We start from the raw sequence: 13674 nt of genomic DNA, 5'->3' as shown, positions 1-13674 counted from the left end.
TGGAGAGAACAGGAGCTCCACAAGGACCAAATATATCTGGGCACAGGGGCTTGTCTGAAATTGATTCTCCAAACAGGTGCCATGCATGGATAGAACCTAGAACTCCTGCTCAGACATAGCCCATGGCAGCTCAGTACCCAAGTGGGTACCCTAGTAACGGGAACAGGGACTGTCTCTGGCATGAACTCTGTGACTAGCTCTTTGACCTCCCCCCCCCATCAGAGGAGAAGCCTAGCTAGGACATAGAGAAGGACATTGCAGCCAGTCCTGGTGAGACCTGATAAGCTAGGGTCAGATGGAAGGGGAGAAGGACCTCCCCTATCAGTGGACTTAGAGAGGGGCAGGGAGGAGATGAGGGAAAAAGGGTGGGATTAGGAGTGGGCGACAGCTGTGATACAAAATAAACTGTAAATTATATAAAAAAATAAAAATAAAAAATATTTAAAAAAACCCTAAATAAAAAACAAAAAACAACGAAAAACGAATGGGTGTATCGGTGGATTAAAAGGGAGTAAATGTTAAGTGAAAATTATATAATTAAATTAAAATCTCAAAAAATAGAAGAAATCATTGTAAAGAGCAAATGAGCTGAGCTTCAACTTTAATGGCTAGGTCAAGTAGATTGATTGTAACACAAATTTCACCCGTCAGAGGTGACTCATTTTAAGCACATTAGCACTGAGCTATATCCCAAATGTTTTGTGATTTATTTTTACTTTAGGATAGTAAGAGTGTCTTTCTAAATTGATCATATGCTGTAATAATTTCAGGCCTTGAATTTATAATCTTCATGTTTCAATGTTTTGGATAACAAGGATTTTGGGTCTAGCTTTAGTTTCTCACTCTTAAAATTCATTAAGTATATAAAGTAAAATTAATAGCAAGCAAATAATTTTACTTTCAAATATAAATAATAATTCTTAATGATTTTCAAGTTTAATTTTATCAGTGGATTCAAATATTATATACACACACACACAAACATTTGGCATTCTTCTTGTTCTTTCTGTAAAAAGACAGACAGAATCGAGTTAAGAAAGGATGAATTTATTTAGGCTTACAGTTTGACAGGGCAGTCTATCTTTGCAATGAAATCAATGTGAAAGGAGCTTGGAAAAGTTGACTGTATGTAATCTTTAGTTAAGAAGCAGAGAGTAAATTGACTAACTCCATGTTTTCCTCCACTTTTGAAAGTCATTTAAGGTTCTTAAATTATCTTTTCTTTTTTTTTAATTTTTCATCAATTACACTTTATTCATTCTGCATCCCACAATAAGCCCCTCCCTCCTCCCCTCCCGATCCCACCCTCCTTCTCCTTTCTGCATGCATGCCACTCCCCAAGTCCACTGATAGGGGAGGTTCTCCTCTCCTTTCTGATCTTAGTCCATCAGTTCACATCAAAAGTGGCTGCATTGTCCTCTACTATGGCCTGGTAAGGCTGCTCCCCCCCCAGGGGGAGGTGATCAAAGAGCAGGCCAATCAGATTATGTCAGAGGCAGTCCCTCTTCCCATTACCACGTAACCCACTTGGAGACTGAGCTGCCATGGGCTACATCTGTGCAGAGGTTCTAGGTTATCTCCATGAATAGTCTTTGGTTGGAGTATGAGTCTCTGGGAAGTTCCCTGTGTTCAAATTTTCTGGTTCTGTTGCTCTCCTTGTGGAGACCCTGTCCTCTCCAGCTCTTACTATTTCCCAGTTCTTACCTAAAATTCCATTCACTCTGCCCAACAGTTGCCCATCAGGCTCAGCATCTGCTTTGATAGTCTGTAGGGCAGAGGCTTTCAGAGGCCCTCTGTGGTAGGTTCCTAGGTTGTTTCCTGTTTTCTTCTTCTTCTGATGTCCATCCTCTTTGCCTTTCAGGATGGGGATTGACCGCTTTAGGTAGGGTCCTCTCTCTGCTTCGTTTCTTTAGATGCACAGATTTTAGTGGGTTTGTCCTATGTTGTATGTCTATATGAGTGAGTATATACCGTGTGTGTCTTTCAATTTACATGGAGCACGTCTCACCCCTGGGGGCAATGATCTCCTGAACCTACTCAGACCTCGGACACCACCACTGCTAGTTCTAGAACTGATGCAGGATGTTCCAACGAGGGGGTTAAGGCTTCTCATAATATTTCCTATAAGTCCACACCTGTTTGTTTATAACCCCCATTTTTATTCATTGTTAGCCAGATAGAGCCAAGTAATTTTGTTAATGATACTTGCTTTTTTGCCCAATGCTGGAATGCTAGTGAATTTAGGTATGCCCTGGTTACTCGCATGCCTCACTGGGTGCCTGTGCCCATTGATGCCCCTCACGCTATGACTCTCTTCAGACAGAAAAGGGATCTTGGAATTACAGCCGCCATTATTACTGCCATCTCATTGGCGGCTGTTGGAGCTACCACCGCAGCATTAGCCATGAGTCATACTATGCAGACTGCTCAGACCCTAAATAATCTCTTAGCCAATGTAGCTCATGCTTTAGATGTACAAAAAGGAATTAATGCTCAACTAAAAGGAGACTTGATGGTGTTCAATCAGAGGACTGACCTTGTGCAGGAGCAAATTGATACCCTATGGCAAATCACTCAACTTGGCTGTCAGTGGAAGTATGCTGGACTTTGTGTCACTAGCATACAATATGAGAATTTTTCCCGTGCTGCAAATCTGTCTAAACAATTTTCTAGCTATATTTTAGGTAATTGGACTGAAGAATTCGATACTATGATGGAGCAGCTGAGAGTGGCCATTGTCACAGTAAATTCTACCAGAGTGGACGCAGGACTAGCCACAGGATTATCATCATGGATTGCTGCAGCCTTGAATCATCTGAAGGAATGGGCGGGCATGGGAGCTTTAGCAGGCCTTCTGGTGTTGGTCTCCTTGGTTTGCCTGTGGTGTATATGCAAGATTAGAGTTTCACAACAGCGTAATGCAGCCATGATCATTCAGGCCTTGACAGCCATTGAAGCAGAACAGTCTCCCCAAGCATGGTTGGCTACCATAAAAAGCTGAAATGTTACGCTCAGGATGCGAGGCTAAGCACTGCACTCAGGGTCAGCCGCTTTGGACCCAGAGAAGAGCATGTCTGATTGCATGCGGGTTGATGCTCCAGGTCCTGCCTCTGAGAAAAAGGTATCAGACGGGTCTGATGCTCTTTGGGTGGATGACACCTAAATGAACATCGGTACAAAGTCTCAATTTATTTCTAATATCAGAGATCAGACCTCTACTCTTGCCTGATGCGTCTAAAACAAAAAGGGGGAACTGTAGAGAGCTGTGTAATGCTGTGCCTTAAAGATGGTGCTGGTTTCCTGCCTTCCACCTTCCGGATGGTGAGTGTTCTCTGTCACAAACAACTCCATATTTGGCTAAGGCTGAGGATCTGGCTTGCTTCCATGTATGTGGACCTATCTGCATTGCCCACGAGGCATCCTGAGGTTGGCTACCCAGAGGCTATTTTAAGCTGTGGGCTGGCTTGCCCCAGGGTCAGAAGATTGTTCAAGGTTCCTGAATAAACTGCACTGAAAAGAACAACAACAACAAAAAAAAAAAAATTAGAAAGAAGGAGAGGAGGACCTCCCCTATCAGTGGACTTGGGGAGAGGCATGCATGCAAAAAGGGGGGGAGGGTGGGACCAGGAGGGGAGGAGAGAGGGGCTTATGGGGGGCTACAAAAGGAATAAAGTGTAATTTATAAAAGTTAAATAAAAAATAAAAAAAAAGAAGCAGAGATTAAAAAAATCTGGCCCTGAGGCGGAGTGTTTTCTTTTCTTTTCTTTCTTTTTTTTTTTTTTTCAGACTTTGTTTAACCCCATCCTGTGGAATGACACCTGTCTTATTTAAAGTTAGTATTTTATCCTCAATGAACTAATTTAAATAATCCAGCACAGGAGCACAGGAGCACAGAGACATGCATAGGCACACACGCGCACACACACACACACACACACACACACACACACACGCACAGAGAGAGAGAGAGAGAGAGAGAGAGAGAGAGAGAGAGAGACCTACAGAAATAGACACACACAGAAAGATATACACATATTTGTTAGGTTATAAATCCCACAGATTTCACAGTCTTTCAGTCATAAGGATGTGTAACTTGGAAGAAGATGTAGAGAGGGAACTGGGTGGGAGAGGTAGGCAGAGGGGAATGAGGATGAGGACCAGCTGTAGAAAAGCAGGTGTGGGAGGCAGTAGGGCTGGGAGAGTGATGGGAAGCCCATGGCTGGGATCACTGGGACAAGCTGGAGACCTGTGACAGTGCAGATGGGTTCCTGGGAGGATATGGAGTAACTAGCTGAGACTGTTTACAGCAGGTGATACGGAGACAGAAGGGGTTCATCTCCTCATAGCCAGGGAAGACTTGGAGGGAGGGTAAACCAACCCACCCACAAAACTTTACCCAAAATTTACCCTGCCTACAAGGTGGACTGGGATAAAGTTGAAGGAAAATTTGTGGAAATGGCCAACCGATGACTGACCCAACCTGAGACACACCCCATGGGAGAGTGCTAACCCCTGATAGTAGTAATGATAACCTGCTATGCTTGCAGACATGAGACAAGGTGACTGTCCTCTGCCTCTCCACTTACTAAGAAACAAAATAATCAAAACAAAGTAAATGTTAAAAGGTAAACAATATTCTGTAAGTTAGAGAATTTGGCAGTAGAAAATATTAAAAGCCTCTTCCCACTACAGATGAACAGAGAATGTTGTGGATAAATGATTAAAGTCAAAATGTTAAGGCCTCCCTTTCTCAGAAAACTGAACTCTCGAGGGCCACTGTGGCATTCTATGACAAAGGTACAAATGATACCAAGATTAGATATATAAATCCCATAAATATATAAACATAAATATGAAATTATAGCAGAAAATGAATAATAACTGCAGCAACTTTGGCCTCAAGACCTTTTCTGGACCTAATGACAATTCTCACTCTGACTATTAAAAGTTGATAATACACTGCTTAGGATATGACAAGCAGCCCAGACTGACTGGAGATATTCGTGCTATGTAGTACCATTGAAACAGCAAGAACTACCAGCCTGAGACGAGGCTGTCATGATTTGGCAAAATATGCCCTTGAAACTGGAACATTGCTAAAAGTTGGGTTGTACATCTCATGAGGGAAAGTGACTGTAAAGGATTATTCTGTTCTCCCATGATTTATAAATGATAAACTAATGATCAAGAAAATCAACATACATGCCTTGGAATAAAAAAATGATATCTATGTTTTGGAACAACGTGAATCTATCCCTGCCTACTAAGTTTTGTATTTAACAATCACTCAGAGTGCCAGTTGGTCAGGATGGAACACTCCTCTCAGGCCCTGTGCCTAATTCAGTCCTTCCTGGTCTTTCTTTTCTTTTCTTTTCTTTTCTTTTCTTTTCTTTTCTTTTCTTTTCTTTTCTTTTCTTTTCTTCTTTTCTTTTCTTTTCTTTTTTTTTTTGAATTTTATTTTATTCTTATCAGTTACATTTTATTAACTCTGTATCCCAGACGTGTCACGCTCCCTTATTCCTTCCCAATCCCTCCCTCCCTCCCTCATCTCCACCCTGCCCCTTTCCAAGTCTGCTGATAGGGGGGGACCTCCTTCCCATTCATCTGACCCTGTTTTATCAGGTATCTTCAGACTGGCTGCAAAGCCCTCCTCTGTGCCTAACAGGACTGCTCCTCCCTTGATTCCATATAGCTACCCTTCTTCAGTCCCTGACCTCTTCTGGAGCTGATCCCTCATGTACTTGCAGAACTCTAAATCTGAAAGAAACAAGAATAACCCTTGTGAAGTGAGTTAACCTTAGCATACAATGTGTGTGTTTCTGCATTTTAATGTATAAATACTAAAAGTAAAAAAAACCTTTCAGATTTTTTTTATTAGAGTAACTACTGTTCTGTCATAGCATATAGCACACTATGGAAGAGCAAGACATCAGATATTTCAATAAAATAACAATTATACTATTCTAAAACAATTAATTAAATTCTACCAAATAATTCAATTTTAATGACTGAATAATTTTTAAACTTAATGTAACAAAACATTAACCACAATGCATATGTATAATCAAAATTAGTTTTTCATTCCAATATCTCCCCAGATAAATTTTATTTTTATTTTCTCTTTAATGGCCCTCTTAAAACTTCTAACTTTATCAGGCTATTTCAAAATAAAGACTGTATTAATGAAATTATATGTCAGTTAACTCAGTTGACTTGAGCTCTTAAAAAGTAATAGCTAATTTTAGATATTTATTTCACAGTACAATGAATGATTTATTGAGGAATACACTTATGTCAATGTATTAATCACACTTATATAGGATAATATTGAACTCCACAGCAGCTTGAGCTTCTGTTTTGAAATTTACAGTTGCATTAATGAGCTACTGCTCACATTTACTTTCATAATTATAGGAGATAAACACAACAAATTGCTGTATTTCATTTTCTAGAATGCAGCTCACAGTTAGCACTAATTGTTCAATTCCTTTGTGTTTTTCAAAATTCACATGAATAAAGTTGGCATGATTGTGAAGATTTAATTGTATTTTTGTTGATGTCTGATCATATCATTTGTGCTTATTTTTAGCAGTGCTTTGCCTTTTAAATTATGAGAATTGAGAAGAAAAAGCACTCAACATTTATTAAAGAAAAAAATGCCCAATACATGGTACTTCAAAAACACACACACATTAATAAAACAGAGAAACTGCATTTTGTTATTCTAATATCAGCTTTATATAATAAGTATAAATATATAATTATAAATACATTTTTATATAAATATATAAAATATATATAACTAATATAATGTATAATATATGAAAGGAATGAATAGAACTCTGGGGATTTAATGCAGAAATTAAATTTAATTTCGACACAGTATAAAAAACTCTGTATTCGATTATTTACTTCACCCCTGGATAATTGTGGACATGTCTTCCATAAAGTAGACCTGTGCCATTTTTATTTGTATTTACGTGCACTTCAGCATCCACACATCTCATTATTTGCCCGTGTTTACCGTGTGCACTGTGCCATTTATACACAGTTTAATATGTGTATTATTATACACAAGCATGCATGACTTATTGTTTTGCCCACACAGGGCCATTTTTAGAATGTTTGCACTTAAAGAAGTCTGTGGACCTGAGTCTGATAGGAACATATATCAGTGGGCTTCATTGCATCTTGAGGACAGCACAGTGACATAAAACCATCAGAGTAACCCAGAATGTGGCTATCATGCTTCAGACATAACCAGACACTTAAAAATTACACGTTCCTCTAAAAATCAATAGCTTTGAGGACAAAATTAAGGTCAGAGAGATGAAGTTGCCTCCTTGTAAGTCCTTGCGTCTGGCACTTGAAAAAATTCTGTGCCAGAAATCATACCTGTTATTGCGATCTAGCATATGTATCATTTCCATTTTCATAAATTTTTGTTTCACTGTATTCTTCTTCTTTTCCTCATTATTTTATTGTTATTACTATTATTAAAATTATTATTATTATTTTAAATTTGTATTAATTACACTTTATTCATTTTGTATCCCCCCATAAGCCCTTCCCTCCTCCCCTCCTGATCCCACCCTCCCTCCCCTTTCTGCATGCATGCCACTGATAGGGGAGGTTCTCCTCTCCTTTCTGATCTTAGTCTATCAGTTCACATCAAAAGTGGCTGCATTGTCCTCTACTGTGGCCTGGTAAGGCTGTTCCCCCACAGGGGGAGTTGACTAAAGAGCAGGCCAGTCAGATTATGTCAGAGGCAGTCCCTCTTCCCATTACTATGTAACCCACTTGGACACTGAACTGCCATGGGCTACATCTGTGCAGGGGTTCTAGGTTATCTCCATGAATAGTCCTTGGTTGGAGTATGAGTCTCTGGACAGTTTATTAACTTTTATCTGGCTGTAGCTCCCTCCCTAATCTACTCCAGGTCCCCTGCTTCCTCCTTCTTCCTCCCCTATCCTTCTCCCCTACTTCACTGATAAGGAAAATCCTCCTCCACTATCTCATCCTACCTTATCAAGTTTCATCAGGACTGTCTGGATCCTCTTTCTCTGCAGTCTAGTAAGGCCACCTCACCATGGGAAGTTGATAAAAAAGCAGGCAACCACATTCATGCATGTGACTGGCCCCGTTCCCCTTACTAGGTCCCCCGCATGGAGACTGACCTGCCCATGGGCTACATCTGAGAAGAGGGATCTAGGTATTGTCTATCCATTGTCTTTTGCTGATTCATCATTCTCTGCAGGCCCTCTTGATCCCAGATTTTTTGGCCCTGCTGGTCTCATAGAGTAGCTCATGTCCTCTCCAGGTCTTTTCTTTTTTTTTATTTTTAATTTTTACTTTTTTCTTAACAGTTTATTCATTATATATCCTGATTAAAGCCCATCCATCACCTTCCCCAAGTTTCACAATTCCTCCTTCTTTCCCCCATCTCTTTCCCCTAATCCACTGAAAGTGGGAATTCTCCACTATTGCCATCTGCCCATACCTTGTTTAGTCTCATCAGGACTGTCTGGATCCTCTTCCTCTGTGGCCTGGCAATGCTGCATCACCAGGGCCAAGTGATCAAGGAACAGTCAACTGAGTTCATAACAGAGGCAGCCCCTGCTCCCCTCAGAGACCCACATGGAAACGGTGCTGCCAATGGCCACATCTGAGCATAGGACCCCTCCATGCATGGTCTTTGATGGTGCATTAGTCTCTGCAGGACCCTCTGGGCTCAAATCTTTTAGTTTTGTTGGTCTTCTTATTTCATAACAGCTTTATTTGTAATAGGCAGAACCTGGAAACAACTTAGATGTCTCTCAACTGAGGAATGGATGCAGAAATTGTGGTACACCTACACAATGGAATATTACTCAGCTATTTAAAACAGAGAAATCGTGAAATTTGCAGGTAAATGGTGGGAACTAGAAGAAATCATCCTGAGTAAGTTAACCCAGAAGCAGAAAGACACACATGGTTTATACTCACTTACATGTGGATATTAGCCATATTATGTAGGATAAACATACTAAAATCTAAAGCCCTAAAGATGCTAAACAACAGGGAGGACCATAGCAAAGAACCTTAATTCTCATTCAGAAGGACAAACAGGATAGACAGTGAAAGTAGGATAAGACAAGGAACAGGACTGGAGCCTTTCACAGAGGACTTCTGAAAGTCTCTCCCAACCGGGGTATTGAAGGATATACTAAGACTCATAGCCAAACTTTGGGCAAAGTGCAGGAACCCTTGCGAAAGAAGAGGGAGATACGAAGACCTGGAGAGGACAGGAGCTCCACACGGAGAACAAAGGGGCCAAAATACCTGTGTCCAGTGGAGCCAGAGAATGATACTCCAACCAAGGTTCATGTATGGAGAGGACCTAGGTCCCCTGCTCAGAGGCAGCCCATAGGCTATTCAGTTTCCAAGTGGGTTCACTAGTAAGCAGTACAGGGTCTGTCTCTGACATGAGCTCAGTGCCAGGCTCTTTGATCACCTCCCACTCGGGGCGATATTACAGATTTTCCAGGCCACAGAGGAAGATGATGCACTCAGCCATGATGACACCTGATAAGCTAGGGTCAGATAGAAGGGAAGGAAGTCCTCCCGTCCTCAGGGGTAAAGGGGAGGAGGATGGGAGGGAGGGATAGTGGGTGGGTCTGGAAGGAGATGAAGGAGGTGGCTGCAGCTGGGATACAAAATGAATAAATCTAAATAAATAAACAAAGGAATAAATAAATGTCTGACATAGGAATATATATGTGTGTGTGTGTATACATTCAGTGATATTCTTTTGTGTGAGAAAAAGTCTTTTGACAAATATTTATTAAATTTAGTCTTAATATGTGAGTGAATATTTTCTACTTATAAGTACTAAAACCTTGGTTTTATAATTCTACTTTTAGTGAAACAAAAGTCAATAACTATATAATAAACATATAGTCATGATTTCTCTATTAAAAATTATAGGTTTACATAGAGTTTTTATTATTTAAATTGACCTCTGAGAAAGTCTAGTCCTATTCAGCATCATCAAGCAAATTATCTAACAATATCCTACCTTGAAGCTTCTCTACATTCAAATATCTGAAATTGCATTAGTTACATATTTAGTTTTACAACTTAAATGTTTCTTTTATGCTCAGTTCCTCTGTGCAAGCTCCACATTTATAAGCTGACTGCTACATTGTAAATTATATCTCATAAAACATAAATTATTTATATGGTGCTTTATAATTATACAGAAAAATTCTCAACTCCTTGTACTAGAGACACTAAACATAAACATGTTAGAACTTTCCATATTGTTCAAAAATCCTTCTGCTAAACATTTCAATATTTTCCAAGATTATCTTTAATATATGTGCATGCGTGTTTGTGTGTGCCTGTGCGTGTGCGTCTGTGTATGTCTGAGTGTACATATGCTCATTTTCACCAAATATCAAAGTGATAACCCTGCAACTTACAGGCAAAAGGACATGGACATATTCATTTTAATGTAATAAAACAATGAATGTTATACTTAATATTTGCTTCTTGTACTGAGTATGAAATGTGAGACAGGAGATGACAAAATATTCTTTAGTTATTTTGTTATAGCAATTTCATTCAAGAAATTACTATGCCTATTCCCACTTAGTTATTAAAATACACTTGACATTTTCTAAACACAATAACATGATTATTCTAATATTCTGTAGAAGTATTATTAAAAGAATATTGTTTCAGTACCCCATCTTTCCAAACCCTATTTTTTATCTTTTTTTATTTCCTTTGATAATTTTACCAATATCATTTGTCGCTATATCAATTTTGATAGTCAGCCTTACTATGTACAAAGTCAAATGCCTTCAGTGAGTAGAAAGTATTGCTCCATTAATTCCACATTATGGAATACATTGTGTTTCAGAACTTGTATATTATAACTCTAGTTTTTAAACCTTAAAAAGGAAATCTCTATTTTTTTCTGTGAATCATTTGTATCAAAATAATACATCTTCCTGTAATTGAAAAGCATAACAGGAGAAATAATTGCAAAGACAATATACATGATTTTTAAGGTTAATCTTACATAAACCATTCCAAAGAGTCACACATAACAAGAAGAACTTCAAAATGCAAGTAAAGTTTAATTACAATTGGTTACAAAAACTTTTAAAATGCTACTTATCAATTGATAATACTGCATCAGGATGCATATAATTTTATATTATAATTAACAGCAATTGAAAAAGCAAAGCATATTTTAAGCATAATTATGCAAATAACTGGTCAGCAAAATATCCAGAAAGATATTATAAAAATGGGATAAACGAAGAGAAAAGACAATGTTTTGGTAATTTCATGCTTACCTTGATGGCAGTGGATGCAATTTGGATATGGTGAAGTCTGCGAAGGGTGCTGTCCCTGTCAATGAAATAGGAAGCAGCCAACTGATGTAAGGTCTCCAAAGTGACAGATGAACTATTGGTGCTGGTATCACTTCCGTCAGAGCGTTTGCTCAACTTCCGCTTGTCCACAAAAATTGTGAGTGACTCCTCTCCTGTATTAATGATATAAAATGATTATGTTTCCCAGTTAAAATAAGTTTTATACATATCTCCAGGAAAGAATTCCTATGAATTGCTGTGAAGAAACGATTAGTAAAAAAAAGAAAAGTTAATGAAGATTTTAAAGTTTCTTATTATTTTCTTTTACAAGTACATATAAGTTTCACAGTTATTGCAGGCTTTTGATGTATGTTTGGCAAACTTTAAATATTGAAATATTAAAATACATTTTCATTATACTAATTGACCTTTTCATGTAGTGTAACTGAGTTAACACATGTAGACCACAAAGATAAGTATGATAAAATACTAAGTGAAGTTTTGAAACACAGTATTTTACAATGGGAACAGTATACCAAGAAAGAAACAATAAAATATAATTAGTATTGTTATATACTTAGAATGAACAGCATCTCTGTTTTATTCACGTGTATACAAATTAGTAACACATTCATAAATTTCCTTCCTGTTATGTATTAAAGGTACATGAATAAGCCCCGTGTAAATCACTAAACTCAATGAAGTTGTACAACTTGATAGTGGACAGTGGACGCTGAGACAAGACTTAGAGAGAGTTACAGGGAGGCCCAGGTTTCCAAAGGTTAAATGCTAATGAACAACTCCCACATTATCTAAGTTAAACATGAAGAACATTTTTTTTTTTCCTTCTCAGACTTGCAATATTGAACATAATTGCCAAACCGGCTGTATGTTCTGTCTCTTATGAACCCATCTGTTCTGGTGGCACTGTGCCCATTTGCAAACTGACTATGCTTAGAAAAGGTAAAAAAAAGATCATCCACAAGATCAGTATGTCTCCTCTCTCCTTCTGAAAAATTGATGAATATTTTATAATAGCATAGTTCATGGGATCATCTAATGCTTGAGCCCATAGACGTCTGTATTACAGCAGCTCAATTTAATTCATATTATAGCAAGGTGTTAACATAATTTATTTATGAAAATTATGCGATGGAAATGATTTAAAATATTTTAACACTATTATTATCAATAGTATTATTATTATCAGTAGTAGTAGTATTAATTCACTTTGTATCCTGGCTGTAGCCCCCTTACTAATTTCCTCTCAGTTACACCCTCCCTCTCTCTTCCCCTCCTAAAATAATTTTTGAGATTACAATATGATTAAATCATTTCCCCCATCTCTGAAAACCTAAGAAAATATTTACTATAATATTTTGCTGTAGTAAACTGTGTAGGCACTGTTGTAATTTTCCAGGAGGTCTTCATGATATCATAGTTTAAAGGACAGTGCTCTGACAGTGCACAGGGAATGGGTTATACTGATAAACATATGTGATGTGCTACAGGGAACTGTATATTATTCTGAAACTAAATGAATGATGACCAAAAATGTTTATACAAAATGAGACAATAAAAAATAAGAGTAGTTTACAATGGGTTCTAAAGTGTTAGAAATTTAGATATGTCTCAAAGAAGCTCCTTTCAAAAGCATAAATAGCAAATGTACTAACTACTCACATAATTTTTTTCCGAGGGAAGAATAACATGCATGGAAAATTGACATAGTAAATCTAAAATAAATGAAAACTAAAAATAATAAAATTACCTATTTTATTGCATGGTTTAATCATGAGTTTTTAAAAACCTTTTTGTAATAGAATATTTCATGTGCAAGAGTTACTGAGCTGACACAATTGTTTCAAAAGTAAATTCTCCTAAACCTTGACTATTTGAAGGTGTATACACACAACTGATAATTGTAAGTTAATATTGATGAAAGATTAAAAATGAAGCGAAAATAAATAATATTCACCAGTGAAATTAATAATATTCTTTCTCCTTAACAAACATGGTAATTCTAAAAGTGTGAGAATGTTTCAAGACTAGGAAATTTTGTAAAAATTAAATTTGCATATCATGATACTTAGGAAGAGAACCTATGATTATCACTAATACTACAATGTATTTGATGATGAATATCTATTCCTGATTAATGAGGAGTCTGTAAAGTATTAGATCATATGTTTTTAATATGAGGAAAGACCTAGCTCTCAGGAAGATAGACAAATAGCCTACTAGAGAATGTCAGGACAGTTTCTGATTACAATGAGACCCACGTAAGTGCTGGATGAGAAGCCACTGC

At 37.7% G+C, this 13674-nt stretch overlaps 1 protein-coding gene across 5 annotated transcripts in view; it reads right to left on the bottom strand.

Moving 5' to 3' along the window:
- Brinp3 (BMP/retinoic acid inducible neural specific 3) overlaps nucleotides 1–13674 on the bottom strand; it is a 493646-nt gene that overhangs the window by 238145 nt on the left and 241827 nt on the right. For all 5 annotated transcript variants that reach the window (XM_060364418.1, XM_060364421.1, XM_060364419.1 and 2 more), the window contains one exon: nucleotides 11349–11539. In XM_060364418.1, coding sequence (XP_060220401.1) covers nucleotides 11349–11539 — 191 coding nt within the window. The remainder of the gene's footprint in view (nucleotides 1–11348; nucleotides 11540–13674) is intronic.

This window comes from Meriones unguiculatus, chromosome 11 (genome assembly GCF_030254825.1).
Source record: "Meriones unguiculatus strain TT.TT164.6M chromosome 11, Bangor_MerUng_6.1, whole genome shotgun sequence".
Lineage (NCBI taxonomy): Eukaryota > Metazoa > Chordata > Mammalia > Rodentia > Muridae > Meriones > Meriones unguiculatus.
Note: the sequence above shows the minus strand (reverse complement) of the source record. Positions and strands in the feature narration are given on the sequence as shown.